This window comes from Channa argus, chromosome 13, assembly GCF_033026475.1.
Source record: "Channa argus isolate prfri chromosome 13, Channa argus male v1.0, whole genome shotgun sequence".
Taxonomy (NCBI): domain Eukaryota; kingdom Metazoa; phylum Chordata; class Actinopteri; order Anabantiformes; family Channidae; genus Channa; species Channa argus.
The window spans coordinates 25889784-25912396 of NC_090209.1; the positions used below are offsets into that span (position 1 = coordinate 25889784).

At 41.1% G+C, this 22613-nt stretch overlaps 1 protein-coding gene across 6 annotated transcripts; it reads left to right on the plus strand.

The window, feature by feature from the left end:
* LOC137139639 (tyrosine-protein phosphatase non-receptor type 7-like) lies at positions 1-22540 on the plus strand. Of its 6 annotated transcripts, none has more exons than XM_067527177.1 (11): positions 1-145; positions 7799-7966; positions 8900-9080; positions 9515-9599; positions 9686-9765; positions 13824-13961; positions 14434-14589; positions 16891-17084; positions 21021-21134; positions 21268-21349; positions 22052-22540. In XM_067527177.1, exons 2-11 carry the CDS (start codon positions 7860-7862, stop codon positions 22139-22141), a joined length of 1227 nt encoding a protein of 408 aa, XP_067383278.1. In that variant the 5' UTR covers positions 1-145; positions 7799-7859; the 3' UTR covers positions 22142-22540. The 6 variants fall into 6 exon arrangements, with proteins under 6 accessions (XP_067383278.1, XP_067383277.1, XP_067383279.1 ...); XM_067527176.1 differs by having other exon boundaries at positions 36-172; XM_067527178.1 differs by lacking the exon at positions 1-145 and adding an exon at positions 4359-4379.
* The last annotated feature ends 73 nt before the right edge of the window (positions 22541-22613 follow it).

Sequence of the window (22613 nt, forward strand, 5' to 3'; positions counted from 1 at the left end):
GAGAGTGGGTGGGTGCAGAAAAGGAAGTGGCAGAGAAGGTAGAAGTAAAGACAGAACAACAGAAAGCAACAGCAACAGATGTGAGGAAAGGAAGAAGAGACGAGAGACGAGGAGCAAGAACAAAGAACAGGAGGAGGAGGAGGAAGTAAGGAAAAGACGGGAACACAATCAGGTGGGGGGGTAAGGAGAGGGGGGAGGGTGGGGGCTGAAACTTGGTGATGTGTAAGATAAGTTTAGATAAACCAGTGATGTTTGTCAAAAGTCTGTGATCAACAAAAATCTAACTTACGTTACTTTTACAGAAGTACTTTAAATATTTGTATTCATCAGAGTAGCATCATTACCACTCTGAAGTGTCCATAACAGTACAATTTGTTACTTAATGCCTTATGCTTCAATTTCCAAATAACCTGAATGTAAAACCAGTTGCCCAGTGTAGCTAAGTACATCTATTCAAGCTACGTTATTATTCTGCAGTACTGCTTACTTTGTATACTGCAAATATTCGATTTATACTGAAAGTTGTAACTACACAAAACATTAGATACAGTAAAGGAGATAAAATTATAGTAGCTTCACCTGATCGTGTGCAACATTCAAACACTGTATTGCATCAGAAACATCTAATCCAGCACGTCCACAGGGTTTATTCTGCAGCATCACGAGTACTAATACTGGTAAATGAATATTTTATTGATAGACGTTACACCGCACATACTCAGTTAATTTAAATTCTGCAGCCTAATGCGGGCACAATTTATTTGCTGATTTAATTTTATTAAATTCACAACATATATACTGTTTAAAAATAGCAAAAAGTGATAAATATCAGACCAACATTTATTTTTTAAAAATGGTGTTTACATATTTGTGCATCTGCAAAAAAATGCTAAACTAACACACGTCACACAGTTATTGCCATAACACGTTAAACCCTACATCCTGTAAATAAACACGTAATAAGTGGTTTATATTTTACGGAGCCTGTGAAGGGACATGGTTGAAAAAAAAAAAACAAATAAAACTTTTCTCGGGATCTCGCAAATATTTTCCTTAGAAACATACTTGTGGGTTAGTTGGTCACCATGGAAATGACAGTGCTACATGTCAAATTTATAGATTTTCATTTTGAGTTTGAGCTTGAACATAAATGCATTAAAGCGCTGAACAATGAACGTGGTTTTCATTTCAACGAAGGACACCTGAAGAAGGTGGCCATCAGTAATGCATCCATCAGTACTCGTGAAGTCGTCTGCACTTCACGAGTAACAAAGTGACCAACATTGTGTTTACAAAACGTTTGTGACATCTCGCAAAAGTTCATCCGTTTTTGTTTTTTTTTTCATCCATGTCCCGTCCTGGGCTCCATAATAATTCACTATAAAGTGAGTGTAAGCAGAAACAGGTGTGGAAAATCGCTTTATACAGCCCCACTGTGAGACACACACACACACAGATACACGATGTGGAAGCCCGTGGCGTGCAGTCTAAAGGGGACCCGTAACCTCGGATGAGGGGAATAGAAAATGTGTGAAAATGTGTGTGTGTGGAGATTAGTTTCAGTAGTAATATGTGGTATTAACCAGAAATTCATCAACCAAAAAAAATATGAAGCTACAAAGTATTCAGTGCCTGTAAAATACAAATATAGAATAAAAATATAATTTTTACATTTGAATCTCAGTGGTGTAGAATTAGTTCCAAACTGTCCTTTGGTCAAAGGACTCACCACCTCTGATAAGACGGCTACTACCTACAGTTATACTGATGTAGTTTTTTTCAATAGCAAAGGTTTATTTTTGTATAAAATTATAATTTCCGGGTAAAATAACCAGATTGATGCGACTGAGGCCTTTAAAAACTCTTAGGGACCAAATCTGGAGCTCGTGACAGATGATGCCTGCTTCACTGTTTTAGTCACTGTAGTGGTGGTGGTGCTGCTTATGATGGGAGCTGTAATAATGAAAGGTTTGGTCACAGATGCTTTGAGTCTTTGATGTTTGACCTTCACTGTGCAGAATAATTTATGTTCAAAAGCCGACACACACACACTCACACACACCCACACACAGTGTTTGTAAAATGCTTCTGCTGAAGGGGGAAAGCTTCTCCATGCACACCTGAAATCTGACTTTGCGGTGTGTTTAAGTGCACGTTTGGTGACATGATGACAGCTGTGGTTCAGGGTGTAACTTACACAAGTGTGATGTGGAAACTTGGAGCCTGCATTGCACAGAAGGCCGACTGAGAACAGTCTGTGTCGTTCTGCTGCTAAACCTCAACAATGCAAATTTGCATATTCATACATTGTGTCTGCATTTTGCAGTGAGGGAGGCGGCAAACGTTGTAATTGAACTTGTTTAAGGAAAAAACACATCAGACACATTCAATTATTTGATGGTCAGGGTTTTTGTAACTAGTGTCTGAAAATGCTTTAAAATGAAGTTGTGTGCTAAGCCACGCTTACTGTAGGTTGGTTAGCCACAGCTTAACCCTTACGTGTCTGCAGGTGCTTCTGAAAATGTGTGAATTTACCATAATGCACCACATTAAAAGATGTGCACCATTGAACCAATCATGTGATTTGATCACACTGGTGAGATGACAGACTCCTGGAGGGTTAAGATACAGTAGACATCAACACCCTGTACAACAGCATTTATATTAGTTTTATTTTGCTAACATTTTTGAATTTACATTTATATTTAGTTAGTTCACAGTTATTTTTCCAGTTGCTTTTTAAATGAAGCTAGAAATTCTGTAGGTTATGTAGGAAATGTGCTGCAGTTATTGAAGTTATTGAATTGGCTGGTGGCTGGAAAAGATGGTCAGCAAATCAAGTGACGTGGCATCGACTCCATGAGTCCCATCGGTGGTTAGAGCTAAACAACTCAAGCACTTTGGTTAAGGTTAATATTGTGGGTTAAAAGAATGATGAACATGTGTTGATTGTTTTTCTATTAAACTCGGGCACAAAAAATTTCTGTGACCTGTAAAAGTGCTGGGGGAAAATTTCTACTCATGTCAACGTCTCTATACGACTAAACTGCAAAGATGATTCCATTTTCCCAAGATATGTAATTTCAACCACATCACAAATGAGAAAATGTTGACAAGCAATGTAAATGATGAGTTGTTAGCATTAGAGTTATGAGGTCTGTTAAAGCATTTTATGGCTGTGTTTAGATCCCAGCAGCTTGTTGACGTCAGAGGAAGATCGAGTGCTGTTGTAACACAGTCAGATTTAAACATATCCGTGATCTTTCTCTAACCCTAACGTCAGATGTTTTCTTGCCTGAACCAAACCAGCACACAGGACTCAGGAACTGATCTCGAGTCTTTGTCTTGACGGTCCTGTGTTTTGTACAGCTGCCACCTCCTTGAAACTCCCCTTCCCTTCATAAAAGCTTTTTTCATGCTCGTTCCAAAAAGATGTTGCATTGCAACATAACGATTAAGTCATAAACTGGTGTAGATGTTCATTTGAGCACCTCCTCAGCCCATGAGGACTAGGGTGGATTTTACAGATTTATTTTTCAGATGTCAGCTGTTGACATCCAGCTCGTGGAAATTAGTTTGTGTTGTGTAGTAAAAAACAGCGGGCGGCTGTAGCTCAGCTGGTGAGGCGGTTGTCCACGGACCACAGGGTCCGCTGGTTCCATTTCTGGTGTTAAAGTGTCCTTGACAGTGACATCTGGCTTCCGGTGGGTCAGGTGAGACCCTTGCATGGCAGCCACCACCATCGCTGTGTGAATGAAGCAACATTGTAAAGCTTTTTGGATTAAAGTGTCCATTTAGCAGTAATAACTTTGGACCCTTTATCTGTAGACCTCATTCTAACCCACTGTTGCTTGGCCCCTGTATGTTTGGACATTTGCTGTCCAGGACCTTCACGAATGAGCAGCATCTCAACCTATAGCGGGGCTACAAGCCGCGTTTAACATGTGTATTCGAAGTTTGGGGTTCAATGTTTACATGGTCACAGTTTTCCGTTGTGGAACGTTAAGTGAGAAACAGTGTGGAGGTGTGAGGTTGAGTCAACGTTTGCTCATAAAAAAAATAGAAGCTTGATTTGTTTTTTTTCCATATTAGCTCGAACTGTCCGGGGGGGGGCGGAAGCTATAGCCTATAGCAGCATTTGTCATGTGTTACATGTTTTTGTACTGCTGGTGTTAACGGTGCATTGTATGATTTGACATGAATGATTCATGAGCAGCTGCTGCTGGTGTGTTAATAATCAACGCCTGGAGCATCTCTCTTCCTTTCTTTCATTATCTCTCTATCTGTTCGTTCGTTCTCTGACTCATTGCCTCTCTCTCTTTCTCCACCTTCCCTCAGGTCTTTCTATCACTCGCTCTACCTGAACACCTCAGATCAGGGTAAGAACGGCCAGCAAAACAGGACATGTCTGTTCCTGCTGCCTCTTCCCTCTCCTTCACTTCGTGTTCTGTCATTCTCTGCTTCACTATCACTTTCTCTCTATCTCCCCTCATTCTCTCTGTTCACTTGTTTCTTCTTGCCCCTGGTTTGTCAGTATGTTATCAATTTCACTTGAAGAGGGCGAGAAAGAAGAAGCAGAGGAAACTGTAAACTCTGTTCTTTTGGACTTCCCTATAAGTTAATTAGTTAGCTTTGGGTTCAGTGAGGTCGTTCATGTTGTTGTAGAAGAAAGTCAGGAGAGAGCAGCAGGAAACTCCAGTATCAGGGAAGGATTCACACCTTGCAGCCCTGAAACAAACAGAAACAGAAGATCATGGCTGTGAAATTACTGGTAAGCTTGACACACTTACTGAAAAGCAGTATCACTGCTCAGTGTTTCATTTTGAGCTACTGAAAACCTTCGATTGCTGGTCTTTGTTAATTTTGTGTGTGTGTGTGTGTGTGTGTGTGTGTGAAAACATGATGCTTCAAACATAATTGTGTGCAACCCAGGGAAACAAGCCAAACAAACAGATTTGAATGTATTTAGAAGGTGTTACTAAATAAAATGAAAGGTTTCCTGCTCCCCTAGTGGCTGTAAACTTCATAAAAGCCACATGGGTTCCTCCTCTGAGGAGCAGGAATGAGATACACATGTTAAAATATTATCCAAATCTGTCATATGTGACTAAATCTCCGTTTTGTTTGTTGAGCTTTACACCTACGTGATGTGCACAGAACTACTCTCTCTTCTGTAACGTAGACTGTTTGCACTGCTTAAGGGCCTAAAGGAAATGTCGCCACTACTACTATTGTGCAGACACACTGAACTAATAAACGATGCAAAATAGAAAAGGGTAAAAGGTGAGACATGTTATATTTGGTACATAACCTCAACACTTGGTGTAGGAAGCTGCAGGCTGCTCATATACACAATGTCTGCTGATAAAATAAAGCTGGTAAAGAGCTCGTGAGTGTTGACACACCAACAGCAATAAGTGAGGGGCAGTAAAGGCACGTCATGCAATTTGTTCCCTTCCAATGTTGTGATTCATGCTCCGGGGAGTGTGACCTCTTGTTGACACCGCAGAGAACCAGTAAAAGCACAGGACCATGGTGGTGCAGTAAAATGGAGACGCTCGCGTTGTTTAAACTGGAGCTTATTGCGCCACAACTGCAGGCTGACCACAATAAACCTGTTTTGTCATTGCTATTTTAAATAGTTATTGTTTGCAAGTAGCAATTCTGCCTTCACTGTTAATAACTGCACTGGAATCCATGTTGCCAGATTATTAGGTACATCAGGCTGTGGTGCCGTTGAACTGTGTCGCATTAATGTTTTTTTCACCATCTCTCTATAAAACAGCATCATAAAATGGTCATGAAACATTATCACCTTCATGAAGGAGGTTTAACTGCAGGACTGCTGGATTTGACTGTACCCAATAAACTGACAGCTGGTTGTTATTCATTATGCCGGCGTGCTGAGGACAGTGTTTCCAGGTTGTATGTGCGTCCATGTCATTCAACTGGCACAAACGTCCACTCGGACCCATGAATGAACTGATTACATTCATGTCAACTGGTTGATTGAGGAATTAGACCACAGGACAATATTTCTAGTTTTTATGGGAGTGTGGTAACAACTGTACAAGGAACCAAAGTCCTCAGAAGCAGCTGTGTTGGACAACATAAATCTGTCCAGCTCAACGTTACCATCATCTCTGCAAATTCGCTAAAAACGTCAGGGCAAATTTCACAGCACATACTGTACTTTTCAATAAATTAAGAATGTTTGACTTGTCCACTTTGGACTGTCCTAATGTGGACACTGTTTCACCAAAACAACAACATAGTCTGTCACTTTTGGTTCTAGTTCTTGCAGACAGACACAGACCTTCTCCTGCTCATTTATTTCAGTTTTAAGTGCGTGGCACCATTCATTCAATATGAATTATGAAATAATAGAAGTGTCAGTGTGGAGCAGTGTTTCTGTGTCAGTCTGCTCAATGTGTGTGCGTTGTGTTGAGTCAGTGTGGGCGTGCTGACTTCCTGATGTGAGGAAACTCTCTTCCGATGGAGACACACTGAAACATTTCAGAACTGATGTGGAAACACACTGAATTGTACTGTCAGACAGATTTCTTATCTCCATGTCAGAGTTCATGCAGGTTGATTTTTACGGTCCACGTCTGTCCGGATTGTCTCATGTTACTGTTGACATATGAGACAAGAGGGGGCTTCACTTTATCATCAACACGACAACAATTGCTGTCAGACTTCCTCACTTAAGGCGACAACAAAAACAACAACAGGGATTCGGTTGCGAGAGCTGTCAGAAGTCACACGTGGAGCCGGAGCTGAACATAATAACACAACTGTCAAGCATGTGCACAATCCACAGAAGATTTTTGAATTAATCTGAAAAGCGAAACTGGAGGGACATGAGACAGAATGGTGAGTTTAAGCAGTGTCTTTATCTTTAGAAACCTGCCTGACTGAAGTTTGGTTACTTCTGCTGCTGTGATGGGAAATGTGCTGTAGAGAAAGACCAGTAGCTGAAAGAGTCAAAAACAGTTTGAGAGATGGGACGTTGTTGGTTCAACACTGTGAAAAACTCTTTATTCTTACATGTTATAAATAATGATGTTAAAAGTGCTGTTAATATCACCACCAAGGCTCAAAGGAACTAGTGAGAGGTCTGATTGTTGGTTTCATGTGTCCATCCGTCACATTTCTGCATTGCTGAATCAAACTTCAATATAACAGAGTTGATTTTTTTATATTATATTTAAATGTGATTATCTCGACTTTTTTCTCCTTTTCCTCTTTTTTCGCTCACATAATCATAACTCCGCTTCATTTTCACCCGCTGGTTTTCCTTGTTTCTTTACACCTGTTTGCTTACACTGAAGCCTTTGGGGACCCCCTACCGGCCTGGGGCCCCAAGCATTTGCCTGCCTTGCCTGCTGGCACGGAGCACGTCTGTGCACAGGTAATGGTTGGATGTGCACACAAAGTAACATAAATCTTTTGGCTTCTATTATTTATATAAAACAAATGTCAGAGGGTTTTGACACTGAACTGTTCAATAAACAGCTGTTCAATTTACAGCTCTGCAGACGGTTTTATTAACCTGCGAGATTTCTTAGCTACAAATCAAATTTACAACCTGTACCTTCCTGCTTTGGGCAAGAACACGTGAGTGAGGGACTTTACTCTAACACAAGTCCTCGTTTCCGGTGGATGCTGGTTGATGGATGGTTCCTCCTCTCTGTGGATGTGGGTTCACCTCTGTGTGCTGTTTGCTCATCACTGCAGTGACTAAAAGCTAAAGTGATGTGTTGATATTCATGGTTTCCCTGTCTCTCTCCTGCAGCTTGGTATGAAGATGACCAGCTAAGACCATCTCCACCTCACACAGACACACAGTACCAACCATGAGCATGTCGGCCGTGCACTCCACCTCTCCTCCTGCTGAGGACCCAATCACACCCCCACCTATGACCACACCTCCTCGCAAAGCCTCAGTCCGCTTGCAAGAGAGGTGGGTGTTCACTCCCCCCCCCCACACTCACATGGTCTTTTTTCAAATGTCCTTTAAAAAATGTGAAACTATTGCATATTTTTTGACTCTCTGAAAATACCTATGTTCTAAACAATGTCCTCATTTTCCATGTTTGTCTTTGTTTTCTAAATCTTTGAATGTGTCCTCACTTTGACCTCAAAGTTGACCTCTCTTTCCAAAATGCCTTTGCCTTTTTTTAAAAATGTCACTGGTTTACAAAGTGCCTTCACTTTCAAAAAATCTAGTCACAAGAATCTCTTGATTTTACAGAAAAATGTGCAGTTTGACCTTTGACCAAGTTTCTGTCTGTTTCCTGTCTCTTTAGACTGGCAAATAAAGTAAAAGGAGTAAACTTATGAAGTAATAAAACATCATTTGCAGTTCGCTAATTTGTTTATCTGTGGGAGCCTGGTGGGTTGGGTTTCGATGCAGAAGGCAGCCGGTTTGAATCCCACCCCCACCATGTCTGACCCCACCCAGCCACCAAAAGGGCCACCTTGGTGCGGCTCCTGAGCCCAGATAAAAAGGGAGGGTTGTGGCAGGAAAGGGCATCCAGGATAAAAATGAATGCAGAACACGTTCCACTGTGACGAACCCCTGAAGGGACAAGCTAATGACACAATGGATTGTGGGGGATATTTTGCTCCCACAATTACACTCAATACGAACTGTAGTAACATGTTATGAAGGCGAGCTGTGGGTGTGGAGACTTTGTTAGCATTTCGCTAGCTAACTAGCATCACATACATTTATATTAAATTAACATGTCTAAGTTGTAGATCAGCAAAGAGTTGGTGCCAGTCTGGAGCCAGTTTTCCTGGTTGAGATCCAGTTCTTTGACTAGATCCGAACCGTGATAATGCATCTATGAATAAACACTATTCTCGCCCTCTTTGCTTGGCTTTTTTATAGGCGGGGCTCCAACCTCTCGCTGTTATTGGATGTGAGCACCCTGGGGCTGGAGCCTATGTGCTCAGTCACCACCCCGAAGGAGGTGTGGCTTCAGCTGCTTCACACCTCCACCCGACCGCTCACACACACACTCCTGAAGGAGGCTGCTACAGACCTAAACACACTGAATTTAGAGTACCAGGTAAAGCTGCTTCATATTGCCGAATTTATAATAAAACATACATTTTTTTTATGTTTTGGATAAATGACACAAGGTGGCTGTCCAAAGTCCAAAATCAATTCCAAATTTGCCTCCAAACATATATAATGTTGCATCTCAATCTCTTCTCAGACTTGATTGTGAGAACTTCCATTTCTTCTACTTTCCACAAGAGACAAACGCTGCTGTTTTCTTAAATATAAAACAGTGAAAAGTGAACAATATTGACACATGTTCTAGTGGATAAAAGTATTTTCCTTGTTAGCTGCAAAATCTTTCCTTCAATGCAATATATATATATATATATATATATATATATATATATATATATATATATATATATATATATAAATGCTAAATTCCATAGGAGATCTATGTGTTGTGTTGAGGTGTCTTTCTCCCTGTTTTTCCAACAGAAGATCCCTCCAAACTTTGTGAGCTCTGCAGAGCTGGACGTTCCGGGGCACACGATGAAAGACAGATACAAAACCATCCTACCAAGTCAGTAACTTACTTGTCCGTCTGTCGTCAGCAGAAAATCATTGCACACTGTTCCTCATTGTGGTTTGTTGTTGTTTGCTGTTCAGACCCTGCTAGCCGGGTGATCCTGAGGAGCCCAGAGGAAGAGAACGGGCCAGACCGCTACATTAATGCCAACTACATCAGGGTCAGAGTCTGACTTTGTTTCATATTGAGTCCTTCTGTGGTTTTTTGGAGTCCTTAGGGGTGTTTCAGGTGATAAACAACACCCCAGTGTCAGGCAGCCATACTGGAGCTCTGTGGTTCTAAACTCAATCTTATAAGTACAGAATTGCAAAGGGACTTCTGCATTAGTTTTGTTTTGTTTTTTTGGTCTGATGTAATAATATAATAAAAAAACATCAACAACAAGGACAAGATTGAGTAGTTACCGGTTTTCACAACACTTTTAATGCCCATGTTGCTAAAAGTATGTGGACACCGTAATATTCTTAGTTAGACAAAAAAGCAGTAGTGAAGAATGTTCTGAGATTTTTTTTTGCAGTGTAAAAGTCCTGCAAATAATTATTAATAATAAAAATAATAATAAATGTCTTTAACACTTTAATATTGCAGCTATAAAAGTGGAGCTAGTTTTAATTATTTCTTATACTTCTAAGTAGTTTCTCTTACCTTCAACTATACCACATCTTTAGTATATTATGTATAATTTCTCTTAAACCAAAAAGTTACTAGTAACTACAGGTGTTAGAAAAAAAGGTTTGAAATTTCATAAAATGTATTAATGTAAAGTACCGTAACACTGTTTTTAGGTACAGTGCTCAGGTAAATAAAGTTATTTTCCACGGCTGCATATGAACATTTGTTTTTCCAAAAGAACTCAGGTGATGAAAATTCACAATTTAAAATAATTACAATTGTTCTGAATCATGATATAACAGATATAATATTCATGCACACACGAGAATATACAAGTAAGTACTTATAGTTCATTGTGGCAGATAAAGAAAAAAAATGTAACCAACATCTGAACAGACTCCATGACCACTGAAAGTTATCGTGTAGATGATCTGGTTTGATAGCAGAAAGAGCTCAGAGTGAAGGTAAACAGGAACTTTACCAGGCACAGCTTTGAAGATAAACACTTTATTCTTTAGTGAAATCCACCCAGTTACTGCATAGATTCAAAATAAAAACCAGAGATGAATGATAGAGAGCATCACAGACAGGGTGTCAACATAATCTCTAAAACGCTGAATTAACTAGATTTCATCTTTCTGTAGTGGACGTCATTTCCTGAAATTTCTGAAAGTTTCTTTCTCAGTTTATACACAAGAAAAATTACCTGTCATCTAATCATATTCCATACCAACCTACAGCCAGAGCTTTTCTAATTTAATCCTAACTTCTAATAACTAAGAAAACTGATGTCAAAGTTAATAATAAAGTTCTGCTGCCACTTCACTCTTCACATTCTGAGCTGTTATGGAGCAAAACTCTACTTCTCAGTAAGTAAGAAACTTCTTCTGACAGAGTGAAAGTTTAACCGAGGAAAATACTGGATAAAATGTGACCATACGACATTTTAAGTGTGAGACAGTCGATCAGGAAGCCACCTCATCACGAGCTGAAAACTGTGGGAAGACAGTGACATTTAGCGAGAGATGGGCTGGACAGGAGGCCTTTGACGAACACGTTGTCAACGGCACCGCCTTTACATTTCAGTAGAAAGTTGTGGAACTGAGCTACATCCTGCAGAGTCCTGCACCTGCTCAGCCTGACACCAGAACTGACCTGTTACCCACATTAATATCTACCGTAAGTCCAATTCAGACCTGCACCACAACCAGCGTAACAGTCACTCCAGGTCATATAATTAGACACGATTAACAGTTGTTTTGCATTACAGTTGCCGTCCCCTTCACATGTGCTGAACGCGACCAGTTATGGTTGATGTGATGCAAAATGAGGCAAAGACTTTTCATAAGCTCCTGTTCTGCATCGATGAGGAACTGGATGAAATGTTGTGCCATAGGCTTTTTTTTTCTTAGCACATTATAACCATTATAGCATTTTAACATTATAACACAAATCAGGAGCTGGTTAAAAAAAACTCGTCCCTTTTAGTTTGTGCAAGTTTAGTGAGAAGTGAAGAAAATCTGTTTGCTTTAGCGTTTTATTACAAAGAAAACAAGCTGATGTGCTGAGTGTGTGGCAGCGCTGACGCTGAGCGTAGGCGTCTTCTTGTTTTTGTGTCCGTGTGTGTGTGTGTGTGTGTGTGTGTGTGTCTGTCGGACGGCTAAACAAACAGATACTCAGATATGAGCCGTCGGTTTGTCAGTGTAGGAGTCTGACAACCAGGAAAACCACAGGAAGTGAGGAGGAAGTGACACGTCCCTGACTCACCCCCAATTCTCCCCCCCCCCCACCTCGGCCCACGCATCCCTCACAGTCTGCAGCCTGAGAACATGTGTCTGTGTGTGTCTGTTTCATTCTGCTGACTTCTATCAACAGACACCTGCTGCAGCAACTGAGACATTTATTTACACGTATAAATAAACACATGTAAATATATTTATACGTCTGAATTCCTGATTGGAAACCTGCAGGCTGTTGGTGATGAGCACACGAGTCTTAATTCTCTCACTTCCTGTCTCATGAGCTCAAGGATGTAGGTGGTTTCAGAAGTGAGGGAGACGTGACAAAGTTTTGGCTTCTTCATTCACTTAAACAAAACCCAAAGATGGAGGCTTAGTTGTGCTTTTACACGCATTTTTGTCCACTGTGTTAAAGGTGACACTGGTTCACGTGTCAGATAACATTTGAACATATTAATAGTCATAACATCATCAACAACAATTTCATTTTAAATGGCTATTTTTTTAAGTCATATTTTATGTTTCTGCATGAATTTCTTCCGGATTTATGTTGTTTGATAAATTAGCAACGAGGCGAGATTCAGTATTTGCTGGCATCTCTGCAAAAAGTCAGGTTTTCTCATCACTCAGTCCTGGTTTCTTGTTGTCCCTCGGCACTCTAGGAACACGTGCAGTAAGGAAACATCCGTGGACACTATCGTCATGTACCAGGCTCCTAGTAATGTTTGGTACAAAGACCCGTTATTTGTGGTCAACTTACAGCTTTCCAAGAATTAAGATCAACCAGAGTTGAAAATGATATGAACTTCTATTAGAGTAATGACAGTGGGGATGTGCGTACTGCCCGAGGTTTAAACCTCGCACATGTACAGAAACTTGCTCACTTAAGTCGTGTGCGCTGTCAGAAATAAGAACTACACGTGCACACGAGATCCAATCCCAATTATGACCAGAACATTCATATCTGGTTGGATGTCGCACTTTGACTTAGAATTCCCACACTTTTCAGAATCATTAGAGCAACGGTGAAACTTTTGATGTCACCTAACACGCTCTCATCCCACAGCGTCAGATAATGGCACATTATATCCATTCAAAAACTGTGTCAGGGTTAGTAAAAATAAGTTCAGGGTTACAAGATAAATTACATGACAACAGCACGCAAGTATCACCTTTCTGTAGTAACCACAGGCACCACATTGTGTAACACTCATCATTAAAGCACACAACATCTCAAACCCTGGCCCCCTGTGGCAAAGCCCTGCAGCTTGTTGTACCCTACACCACCCTGTTCACCTTCGTCTGAGACTTAGTCACTGTATATTATTACACAGCAATTTCTTTAGGTGTCAATTATTAAAGTTTTGGGGTTTCTGCAGTATTACACTGACTCTAACTAGGGCCCCATTTCAGCACCTCGGTAATGAGAACGGGCAGTGTCACCCGTGTGCTTTGTGCAAAAACATTGTATTTTCAGGCAGCAAAGATGCCAAAACTCTGATGTGCATCCTATGGAACCAATGGATGCAAGGGAATGTGCAATGGTGCGAAGTGTATATGCGTGTCCTATGTGCTCATGTTCAAGTTACTGTGGCCAAACTCCTTAGCCTACAGTTCATTCTAAAGCAAAATATGATCCCAAACATCTTGCTAAAGGGAATAAGAAATGCTCAAAGCTACAACATGGGCAGTTCTTAAGTGGATGTGTCATCAGTTTTTCATATGCTGAAGAGAAAATGTGAGGGGACTATCCACCAAATCAAGCCTAAGCTAAAGACGGCTGACATCATTGTGCTTATTACATACATTAATGTAAGATTATTAAAAAGCCACTTTTAAATAGTTTTGACTTTCACACCTGCTTCAGGGTTACAAAGGAGCTCCCAGAGCCTACATCGCCACTCAGGGGCCAATGCTGCACACTGTGGGGGACTTCTGGGACATGGTGTGGCAGGAGAAGAGCAGCATCATCGTCATGGTGACCAGACTCAAGGAGAAGAATGAGGTGAGCGGACACGTAGACCAAGTGTAGTACAACTCTACATTATTATATTACACAAATATTGCAAATTTTCTTCCAACAAAAGACAAAACAATATGAGTTTGCAAGATACATCCCAGTGGTGAATGTGTCTGCTTGACATATTTCAAACAGACCTTCCTCATTTAAACGTCTCAGATTATTTCAGCTAATTGTTTGAGGCCCACAGACTAAATCTATTTAGATATTTTAGAAAAGAAAAAATAACTTTTTTTCAAAAAAAAAGATTCTTCTTATTTGTATGTGGATAACAATCTAAAATGTTACAAATTTAACTTTTAATAACTTGGTCTTTTTTATATGATGTTTAATGTAAAATCAGCATCTGTGAAGTGTCCTGACAGCTGAAAGGTTGGAGCACCGGCAATATCGACTGCAGCATCCCTGGTTAGAACATGGCCTGGGATGCTTAAAGACACTTTGTCCTTTGTTCCAGAAATGTGAGCTGTACTGGCCACAGCCAAGGGACAGGAGGAGGAGGGTGGAGGAAGAGGAGCAGGAAGGGGAGACAAGTCGATTTGGTAGATTCCTGATCCGAGTGAGAGACAGTCAAGAGAAACACGGCTTCACTGTCACGGACATGGAAATCCAGGTACCGTAAACCCACAGTGGCTTCAGATTCACCAAACTCTCGTTTCACATTGATGAAAACCGGCTGTTTGTGAGATTTAGTCATTAGCAAATAAAGCTGTCATGCTGTGGTCCTGGTTCTGGCTCTTTACGATCACTTTGGGTCATTTTATTGACCTGTGTGTCTTTAAACAACTACTACTTGTTACACACAAAGGCTCTGGCCCAGCCCCCCTTAATATGCAACATGGAAACATTTGTTAAGCCATTTTCTCACAAATGTTGTCTATACTTCAATCCTCATATGCAATATAAAAGTATCACGGTGGTTTTGGTAGCATCATAATGCAAAAGATAGAGATGAAAAACGTGTTCAAACAATGTGAAGAAGGGGGGATTTAGAGAACTAGGCAACACTAGGGGAAAGTTCAATACAGACTTTCTGCACTGGGGGAATTGCACAGATGTGTTAATGCACATGAAAGAGTAACTTTTTTAACCTTCTATATTTAAAATGTCAAGTGAGTTAATAAACACTTTATCAGACGTGTTTAAACACATCAGATTAAAATATGTGCCACGATGCAACAGAGCAGAAATTGTTCTGACAGCTGTCAGAATTCAGAGGAAATGATGTTATCAGCGCAGCTAAAAGATAAGGTGACCGCACTGTTCCTTGGCCACTCAAGCCACTAAATCATCAACATGATTTAACGAATGCATCACTTCATCACAAAAGACTTGCAGCCACTAGTGAAACAACTTCACCTGCTGGAAATCTCCTGTAACTCCGACTGAGGAGAATAGATTATTATGAAATGATGTGACAGGATCATGGTGGTTGCTATGGAACAGCAAAGCAACTGAGAACGCGTTATATCTTACATTTAATGGATATGAAAAACTGTGTGTTCATATTTTACAGTTGTTTTTTGCCGGATCAAACGCTGGCAGGCTGTTCAACATTTCGAACACAAGCTCTGTGTTAGTTTCTGCAGGTCCGACTCTTTAGTTTCTTTCTTTACTCCACTATATTTGACAGTCTTAGTTACTACTTTACTTTGCAAGTTTAAGGCATTAGACATAGTACGAAAAAACGAAATTGATTGATTACAATTAATTTTATGGTCCAATAACAGTTTTCCATTGTATTATATTACTGTATAATGACACACTTTACAAAAAAATGAATTTTCTGTATTTCAATGGGATATGATCCTTTTGTGGCCGTGCGCCTCACAGCTAGAAGGTCTGATGAATGAATTTTAGGTTCACTTGTGACTAAATTGTCCGTAGGTGTAAATGACTGCACTTAAGACGCCTGGTTACAAGAAAACCCACGTACACATGCAGCGGCGGAGTGACACCACAGAGAACGGAAAAAAGAGGGAGAAACACACAGTTGATCCACAACAGGAACTGTCCGAATTGAAACGTAACCGCTGTGTAACAATCAGGAAAGACCGTTTGATTTCTCTGATTTACGTAATAAAATAATAATAAAATTACGCCAATAAAAACTGGATTGGTCGTGAATGAAGCATCACTGCCTGTCGAGCAAGCATGGTGGGGGGGGGGTCTCGTTGGCCACCATGTGTGCACCAATGTGGGGGAAACAGTGGTGTTAGTTAACGTATTCAGAATCAGAGAGACTTCGATTTAAAAATGAGGCAGCGTTAATGATCTCTCCTTTCCTTCACTGGTTCACTCAGCTGCAGCATTTTGTTACGCACATGCACAGTTGGAGAAAGCTGATTAGAAACCTGGTTCCATGTTTACACGGCAGGGAAATCTGTGCCCTCGGACAGAACTCTATTCTCTAAAACCTGCTTAAGTGCATGGAAACTCACACAATGTGAATGTGAATGGTTGTCTGTCTGTGTCTTTGTGTTGGTCCTGAGACACACTGGAGAACAGGTCAGGGTGGACCCTGCCTTTCCCTGGAGTCTAATGCCTCTAAACATTTAACTTTTATTTATTACTTTGTGACCCTTTCAACAGGCTTCAAACTGCACTAACTATGAATAAGGAAGTTAAAAATCCTTCTTGCCTTATTGCAGTAAAAGGTTGCACAGTGTACTGTACAATATGTGACTTTAATAAACTTTCATCAAGCTCATTTTGCCAGTTTGAAGGTTTTTGAGGCCTGACTTTTGTTGTTTAAGTGTTTGGACACTGTGGTACTTTTACCCATATAAAGGATCTCAGCACTTTTTCCACCACCCACCATTTGACTTTACATTTAGTCATTTAGCAGATACTGTTATATAAGTGAGATGCAAGACAATTGACTGTGTGTGTGTCTGTGTTTGTGTGTGTGTAGTTGTGTTCCCAGCGTCGTCCCGTCAGACACTACTGGTTCACCTCCTGGCCTGACCATCACATTCCACAATGCACCACTCCTCTGCTGAGACTTGTGGAGGAGGTGGAGACGTACAGCAGAGCCCTCCTACTGCCCAGCGATCAGCCAATCAGAGCCCCCGACTCCAGTCCAGGTCCGATCATCGTCCACTGCAGGTTGGTTCAGATGCAGTTGTCTGTCCTTGGACAGTAGAGACAGATGAGGCTGAGCATTATGTGGGTAGGATCCAGTGCTGTATCAGCCTGAGCGAGGGCCTCAAAGCCACGTGGTGTTTACAGCCAAATATTTATTAAAATAAAACAGAGCAAATGTCGCAATAAGTTTTGATTCTTTCTAAATATTTCCGCACTTTGCTTGAGCACCTGTCTTCCTACAATGAAGAATCCCATTGTCCTTGTTTAGTTAAAAATGCATTGTAGTCTGTATTTTAAATAGCACGAGACTGCACGGAATTTGACACGGAAGATGAAAAAACACTGAGAAAACCAAGAATGACCGCATGAAATCTAAAGATGTCCGAACAAAAGTACAACTTCAGTAACAGACAACGAGCTGTTATGTTGAAATACATAATTACATATATAAAGCAGAAGAACAGAAGTGTCTCTCAATACAAAGAGAGACGCTTGTCTTCTAAAGGACAGAGTTACCTGAGCTAAGCGAGGCTGCTGTCTGGTACCAGGAGCAGTCAGAACACCAGTCCTCCAGTTGTTGTGGTGGTGGCTGAGGGAGAAGCGGCTAAAATGGAGTGAAAACTAATAAAATAAATAAATTGTAATGCTAAACATTCTTGTAATGCAAATCCCGTAGAAAGGACGCTGAAATCCAACGGTTAGCAAAAACAGAACTTTTCCAGTCTTTTGTTGCCAATGTCGCAATGTTTTCTGAGACATGTTGAGACTGTAAAATATGTCTCTTGGTGTTTGGATTGTGCAGCGTCGGTAAGGAGGCAGGTTGGGGCAGTGGATGAGTCAGGTTAAGAGGGGGGTCATTTCACCACATGGCTGCCTCCCAGCGAGGTGGTGCTATTCCAACAAAGTGTTCGTTGGGTCGTGTGAGAGGGCAGATGACCTGTGGGGCTGTTGGAGGGCATCAAATATCTTTTTACTTACAAATTTAGCTTTTACATCATTTCAAAATCAATGCACATGTTTTTTGATTTACATTTTACACAACTTCCCATCTTTTTCTGATGGAGGTGTACCTGTGTGGTAGACCACCAGTGGTTGTTACTGCATGATGGCTTTGTGAGCTCAGCTGTGACTGCTCAGGCACAGCTCTGTATCATTAGGTGGACAAACTATAACCGGACTGAGACCACACGTGACTGAGCGACTGCTGAGTTGAAGCCTCTGAACTTCTGTGCTGTGTTTGCGTCTTATCTAATAAAAGCTGATTTCTCGGCTGATAGTAATACGGCACAATAAAGTCGTCACAGTAGAGTCACTGCACCGTGGATTTAACCACAGCAGCTGCTGCAGTCCGAGCATGAACCATATCCACAGCTACAGCTCCACCCTGCAGCCAGCACAGCTGTGGCTGCTGTCAGGGCCATGTTCACTAGTTATGTAAAAGTATTTTCAGAAAAGGGTGAAAAATGTTTTGAAGTCACAGATTCTTGTAGCAAAGCAGTTTAAAGCACAAATATCTACAACCTTAGTAAAACATTCCGAATGTGACATGTTGCACGCGAGCGCCATCTTGTGATCTTTGTGGTCTCTTTGCTTGTGCCTGCCACAGTGGTTAGAACGAGTTACCCGCATCTCTTTTGTTTGGCTCAAATTACTGCCCTTAAGTCCACAGTGTCCACTAAGTCCACTAAGAAACAACATGTCACAATAAGATGCAGACAGAGTTTATCATAACTGATTTGTTTCCAGCCTCAGTGATCACACTTTTTTTCCCTCAACCATTAAGCTGTTTCTAAAAGAGCACCAAAGACTACAGTGTGTTACTGAAGAGTAAAACCAGCGTGTGATGTCTCCTTAACCAGAACGGCGGATGTGTTGAAAGCTCTTTCCTGTTCGATTGTGGACAGTTGCAACTGAGCAGCCAACCACAGCCGGCAGGACAGATGAAAGAGTGTAACTGTGGTGTGGTGTGTGGATCTGGCCCACGGTGTGTTTACTAATGCAGATAAGCTGCTGCATGCATGAACACACCTACACAAATGTGTTTTTAGCGAAACGAGAGGTGAATTAAAGGTTCTGCTTTTCCACTGTTTTTAACAGTTGTGCGTCTTTCGCACCTAAAAGTTTCAGGTCTGTCCAAAACTTGGACAGAGACAGGGAACTGTCTGACAGCAAACAATCAGCCTCAGGCACGTCCCCTCTAAACCCCTTCATGTCTTTAGTTCAGTGATGCTTAAGCGTTTCCCAGTATCAGCGTTTGGATCAGCTTGCTGATTAGCCATTTGATTTAAAGCTCAGAGATCAGCAAAATTCATCAAATTCTTTTCCATGTATTATATAATTCGATAACAATTATTCGTGGCAAGTTGCTTTAATGCATCACTTCACTAAGCCAACAATCATGTGGCCATTCTCATGGAATTCTCCTTCTGCCACAGCATCAAAATCAAAGTTGTGGAGTCTGCAGAGAGTTTGCATTTCACACCACAAAAAGCAGCATAATGGTGATGATTTATTGTAAACAACAGGCTTAAGATCAAAACACAGACACACACACACACACACACAATGGCAGAAAGAACAGGAAATGTATGGGAGCTGAAAACTAACCGGATATGTTCAGGTACAGTTTGGCAGGAGGTAACGCCACAAGGAAACAGGAAGACATGGACCAATCAGGCAAAGAGCTGGTGGGAACCATTCTTCCTCTTCTTTATAGCAGCTGGCATCCTTTGCATTACTGCCTCCTATTGGTCACAGATCTTCTCAGGTCCATTCCATCTATATTTGTGTCATTAGTCCAGTTGGCCTAAAAAATACTTTCCTGACATCTACATTGTCTCCATAGTTCATTAAACACTGACTTGGTCTGGTCCTGTCCTCTGCAATAACATCTCTCTTTTTTCTTTCACATATGTCTCTACTTATTGTTACTTGCTCTTTTTGTTTCCTCCCCTGCTTCTTAACACACGTACTTTATTCTGGATAGTGTGGAAATGTCCATACTGTGCTTAAATTTTGACATATACTAATTTCTATTCTTTCTTACTTTTATACTTTTATATACACCAATTAGTGCACAAGGAACAGCTGGGGGGGGGGGGGGGGGGGGGGGGGGGGGGGGGGGGGACAGGCAGAGCTGGCGGGTGTTTGGAGAGCAGAAGCCGGGGGACCCTGAAGGCATCATGTGCTTGTATTCAGATCGTCAGATTCGTCACTGATGACTAAAAGGCAATACACAATGCTTCAAACTAGTTTCACCCCTGTTGCCTCGTGTCACTTCAGAGCTTTGAAAGCTTCATTTTCACCACCACTAAGTGTCAGTGCACGTTTGGTCTCAGCGCTACAAGGCTGAAAAGTGAGAAAACTTGAGGCTGGGGATTTAGAAAGCTGTTCTGTAGCTGCTCCTCACCTCTGCTGCAGACTCCAGCATCCATTTACTGCTACATGCATTTAAAACATGTTCCCAGAGTGTAGTCGCAGCTTGTATGAGGCCGTTTTTTACTATTTTTAAACAAAGCAGTTGCTGGAGAAATTTGAATACATTACACATCCCTAAATTGTACGGCTTTTTAAAATCATGTAGTACTTTTGATAGACACCTGAGAAACTACAGCTATTAGTATGAATAATACTAAAATGGGCTATAAACAAAACTACAACTTAGAGACAAATACAATGATAAAATAACATCAACTGATCATAACAACAAAAGGAGTCGTACTGATTGCTGGTGCACTGCTACCGCATTCTTGCTTTGCCATGTCTAAAAATCCCCCAAAAATCCTCTAAATATCCTGTGACGTTGTGACGTCTGACACCCGTTTAAAGAGATTCATCTTGAATAATCTGCTCAATCTGTTAACAAGGGCTTTTACAAACGAGAACTGCGAATTTCCCAAATACGCTTCCCCACTTAGCTACTTGCTTAAACTACTTGTCTGCTCTCTCTGCTCCCAGTGCAGGTATAGGGAGGACGGGTTGTTTCATAGCCAGCAGTATCGGCTGTCAGCAGCTCAGAGAAACCGGTCAAGTTGACATCCTGGAGACGGTTTGTCAGCTTCGACTCGACAGGTGAGTGAAATATAAATCACCTTTTCTCTACGATCAATTTGCATGCAAACAATTTTTTCTCTCTGGTGAAACGTTTGGTTTATTCCCTAAATGCTTCATGTGTAACCTGTAGTCCTCTCCCCATCCTCTGCAGAGGTGGTATGATCCAAACCACAGAGCAGTACCAGTTCCTGTACGCCACACTGGCCGGCTACAGCTCCCAGCTACATGTCCAGGTGCTCAACCCTAAAGAAAGACTTTCATTCATCAAACATCATTTTTAGACAAATGGAAAGTTACATTCTCTCATTATACCGAACAAATCCGAACTAATCAGAACAGATCCCTCTTTTATTATTAACCATTTCCCTCCTCGTTAACCATATTGTTTCATATGCTTAACTTTAACCAAACCAAACCACAGACATGTAAACACTCAGCTCAAGATGCTCTGACAAACATCTCTGGGTTAGTACACGATTAAGGAGTAAGAGTCAACAGAGTCGCAGGTATTAAGAAGGTTTCTATCTAAATGGGCTGAAAATTACAGCAACATTTTTGGAAAAGTATCCAAAGAAAACAAACAGTTGGTGGAGAGTCATTGAACTATTGTAGAAGAAGAAAGTGATACAAGAAGAACTAAAAGAGCTCCAGTTAAACCACTGATAATAACAGAATATCTATTCTGGTCTGCCTCATTTTTGCCTCATCACTGAATGTTTAAATTACAATTAAATTAATTTTCAACTGAATTTCCCGAATGTTTCCTCTGCGCCTTGATGCATTTAGTTTTTCCATCACAGCTCAGGGCCGTTCACATTTCCGTGATATTTTTCAAATGTTTTCCAATTTCCTCCATCCACTGCACAAATTGAAAATGTGCAGTTAAATTAGCACATGGAGGAAACCCAGCTAATGAGAGGTTGTCTTTTCCCCAGGAGCAGAACCAGGACCAGCCTGCCACACAGCAGACCTCAGAGGACCAAGTCAGCAAACAGCTAAAGAACCTCCAACTGGACAAGCCATAAAATAGAAGGAACTAATGATATAGAGAACCTAAAGAAAGCCAGGAGACCTCTGAACCACACAGAGCAACTAACAGAACCAGAGCGGTGTAAACAAGAGGGCAGAAAATCCCACCAGCAGCCAAACCCAAAGCAGCAGTGACACATAGAGACTTTGCAGAATGTCATCAAGCAGGAACCCCAGAAGAAGTCAGTCCAACTCAGTGGAGAACCTGGTATAGGAGTGAGCCAAGAGCATGATTCATGATGGATGATCATTCCAGACTGAAAATCGCAGAGAACAGAACTGAACCAAGAGAACGAAGCACACACCCAAAAGCAAACAAACAGAAAAATGGAAGATGTCTTTCCCAATATTAATATGAGATGAAATCAAGTCAAATTAAAAGAAATATTCTTTGACATCGTCTCTGTGTTTTTGTTAGATATTTAAATATAAGAAATCAAAATGTAAGAAATTTAAATCCGCAGGCCT